The sequence below is a fragment of the Etheostoma spectabile genome, chromosome 7 (genome assembly GCF_008692095.1).
Source record: "Etheostoma spectabile isolate EspeVRDwgs_2016 chromosome 7, UIUC_Espe_1.0, whole genome shotgun sequence".
Lineage (NCBI taxonomy): Eukaryota > Metazoa > Chordata > Actinopteri > Perciformes > Percidae > Etheostoma > Etheostoma spectabile.
In genome coordinates this window covers 19,244,754-19,248,576 of record NC_045739.1, presented here as the reverse complement: position 1 = coordinate 19,248,576, position 3,823 = coordinate 19,244,754, and the positions used below count along the sequence as shown (strand labels likewise).

Genomic DNA, 3,823 nt, shown 5'->3' with positions numbered 1-3,823 from the left:
TGTGCTTCCACCCAATATAGTCCCAAGTCAATGTCTGCCTAGGAAATCATCCAGTCTTAATCTGCTTTGCTATTTGTACTTGTTGTGAATACGCAGGCCGCAAGAAATAATTAGGTTGTTATTTTTTTTTTGTTGGCTCTTTTACTTACAACAGGCTAACCGGCAACATAGGATTCCATTCACTTCGCTGAGCTAATTATATATATACAGTGTATATATATATATATATATATATATCATTTTCTGTCTCTGGAGCCAGTGTGTTAGTCAGTGTTTTATGTTTATTGTATGCCTGTGTAGCACCTCATTCCTTCCCTCTCTTTGTCTTTTTCTCTTTTGCTTTCTTTCATCTGTGCACTTGGACTTTATTTTCTCAGAATGTTTTTGGTCCTCCCTTCTTCTCCCTATTTTTCCATCTCATTTTAATGTCCCTGTTGTCCTGTTACTCCATTTTTATCTCTCAGTCTTCCCCCATATATAAATTTCTTCTCTTTTCCACAGATACCAGAGAATTATTGGGAGAGATGGATGGCATTGATGTGTTACTGCAGCAACTTTCTGTAAGATTTTGCTTTTACTCTCTATCTTTAGTCTGCTTTACCACTACCATTCTTATTTAACCGTCCATCCATTTGCCTTGCAGGGGTAAAGCTCAGTCATTTCTCTAACATGAGCCTCCCTAGACCCAAGATTTAACATGAGCACTATACTGCATAGTGGGGCTCTAACCTGTGGGTCCACATTGAGCCCAGTCCAACCCTAAGCCCATTTTTAACTCTATTTCAGCCTTATGATTAACCCCACTTAAAAATAACAAATACAAATGATAGTTTCTTACCAAATTAGCTGTTAAAGTTTTCATTGGCCAACATTTTTATAGTAGCTGTTGGCATTTTCCCAACCTTTTTTATATTCTCTTATTAATAATATAAACCCCCCACCTTCCCAAACTATTTTAATAAACCTTTTCACAAGCTGTTGCTGTGTTTCAAGAATGTCCTCATGCAAAAGCCATATGCCTCCCTGGGTTTCCTCTCTTAATGTTCCCTTCCTCTCAGGTGTTCAAACGTCACAACCCGTCCACAGCCGAGGAGCAGGAGATGATGGAGAACCTCTTCGATGCTCTGTGTTCCTGCCTCATGCTGGCAGCCAATCGGGACCGCTTCCTCAGAGGGGAAGGGCTTCAGCTAATGAATCTCATGCTTAGGTAAGGCTGCAATACACAGTAAGAAATGACAGCTGTGGCACTCACTCCTAGGCTACTCTAATGTGAACGTGTTGAGTGCATTTTCAATTTCAACATTGCAAAGCTGGCGCATACATACCGTCTTTCCTAGCTTGCAGTCAGTTCTTGCTCCTTGTCTGTTTTGGTGCACTACCGCATTTCGGCTGTACCCGAATTTGATTTTTTCAATTTCACAAACACTAACAACAACGCTTGTTAGAGGTCAAAAAATGTTGAGACAATTGCAGACTGTTAATATTTGGAAAGCCATGATTTTGGCAAAGTTGAGTCAGATATACAAGAAAATATTTGTTGCAGTACTGCAGTTAATACCTAGGAATAATTGTCAGTCAGTAGGTTTTATTTTGCAAATTCTTCACGTAATTTCCGAAAGACAAATGCATTATGTATGAAGTATGTTCCTGGTGTAATATTAACCTCCTAAAACATACTGAAGTACAGTAATGTAGAATTTACATAAATGAGCAATAAGTGCTTCAGTGCTATACGATTGTTCTTTAAAATGAAAGTATATGATGTTGAGCCCAGCACAGATCATCGCTTGATATATGGTCTTGCCCTCGCAACTCAGTTCAGAGCGTTTCCCCCCCAGTGCTTTTTGTACTGTGAAAATTTGAACACTCAAAGCATAACAGTTTGTAGCGCTGCACAGAACAACACATCTGTCTACTCCATTGCCTGGCTAGACTGCCTGTCCAATCAATCAACAGTTGGTGGAGCGCAGCAAGGCAAAGATGTGACCTTAAAGAGTCATAAAGACACATTTCACGCATTTATGAAACCTTCACAGCCTTGCGCTGATGATCACATAAGTGGACACGTAGATTTAATGCTTGGATCAATATCTTATTATTGGATGCAAAAACCCTTTTCTGTTCAATCACACACCATTAAAACGGAGTAAGAAGAAGACCGAAAAGGAGCAGGAGCAAGGGTAAACCAAGATGTGACTTTCAGAAACTAATTCTGATTTTTTTAAGACTTCTGCCTGATACAATACAGTGCACAGAATACCGAACATACACTTTGTTTGAAACAAGACAAACATGGGTAAGCACAGATATATACTTGTGTGTTAAACAGCAATCCTCAGATAAATAGAAGGAAAGCCTCAAAAGGTAATTGCAAAAGAAGTTGGATGTTCTCAAAGTGTTTTATTAAAGCACATTAACAGAAAGTTAAGTGGAAGGAAAAATGTTGGAAGCAGGTGCACAAGCTGCAGGGATGACTGCAGCATGGAGAGGATTGTCAGGAAAAGGCCATTCAAAAGTGTGGGGGAGTTTCACAAGGAGTGGACTGAGGCTGGAGTTACTGCATCAAGAGCCTCCACACACAGACAGATCCTGGACATGGGCTTGTCAAGCCGCTCCTGAACAACAAACCACGTCAGAAGTGTCTTACCTGGGCGAAAGGAAAAAAAGAACTGGTCTGTTTCTTAGTGGTCCAAAGTCCTCTTTTCTGATGACCTGCCAACACAATTCAATGAGGGATTACTGTGCTGGATATGCCAGCCAACTTGCCTGTCCTGAACCCCATAGAGAATCTATGGGGCATTGCCAAGAGAAAGATGAGAGACGAGATGCGTTCGCACAATGCGGAAAAGCTAAAGGTTGCTCCTGAAGCATCCTGGTCTTCCATGTCACCTCAGCAGTGCCATTGGCTGATAGCATCCATGCCATGCCACATTGATGCAGTAATTCATGCAAGAGGGGCCCAAACCAAGTACTGAGTACATAGGCATGATAATATTTTTCAGAGGGCTGGCATTTCTGTATTAAAAAACGTTTTCTAATTATTTCATGTAATCTAATTGTCTGAGATTTTGAATTTGGGGTTTTCATAAGCTGTAAGCCATAATCATCAAAAGTATCTTGCTTTGCATAATGCGTTATGAGTCTATAATAATATATTTATATATTAGTGAAAATACTGAAATAAATTAAATTTTGCACGATATTCTAATTTTCCGAGTTTCACCTGTATACACCGATGGTATCATTAGCCCCTTTCACGCAGAGATTCTGCAGCGCCGCAATGAAGGTTTGCCGATCTACACAAAACCATACAAATGTGGCGTAATTCTGGGAGCAAAATAGGGTAATAGGCATTACTTGTAACACAACAGCGGCAGTAGTTGTGTGTGTGTGTGAGCCAGGGCATTAATGAATAGTGTTGTTCAGTAGTTAGCAGCTGCTCCCCAAAAGTCAAGGAATAGTCAAATATTCGGGGATTCTTCCTGCATAGAAGATGTTTTTTTGGCACACCCAAAGAGGGTTTAGTCAGCCCCAAAAGAAAATCACGAGCACCAAAATAAAATTCTCTCTAAATCTGTGTTTAATTTACCAAACAACCGTTAAACAAGCAGAACATAAACTTGAATATGAGAGCTGTCATTTCATTGTCAAGAATAGACAGGAACCACTGAAGTTATAATAAAGTTACGTTTACTTGCAAGTAGGTCAGTTTTTACAGTACTCACAGCATCACGCCGAAAACGCTTTCTACAGCAGCTCTTGTAATACAATGTAGAATGACATAAATCACGCAGTCACAATAAAGCAGTAATGTTGACAGTTT

General features: G+C 39.9%; 2 protein-coding genes across 3 annotated transcripts in view; both read left to right on the top strand.

Moving 5' to 3' along the window:
• The window catches only part of e2f1 (E2F transcription factor 1), a 408,003-nt gene that overhangs the window by 85,556 nt on the left and 318,624 nt on the right, over nt 1-3,823 (top strand). The window lies entirely within an intron of this gene.
• The window catches only part of ctnnbl1 (catenin, beta like 1), a 62,365-nt gene that overhangs the window by 19,348 nt on the left and 39,194 nt on the right, over nt 1-3,823 (top strand). For both annotated transcript variants that reach the window (XM_032520849.1, XM_032520848.1), the window contains exons 9-10: nt 502-560; nt 1,059-1,207. In XM_032520849.1, coding sequence (XP_032376740.1) covers nt 502-560; nt 1,059-1,207 — 208 coding nt within the window. The remainder of the gene's footprint in view (nt 1-501; nt 561-1,058; nt 1,208-3,823) is intronic.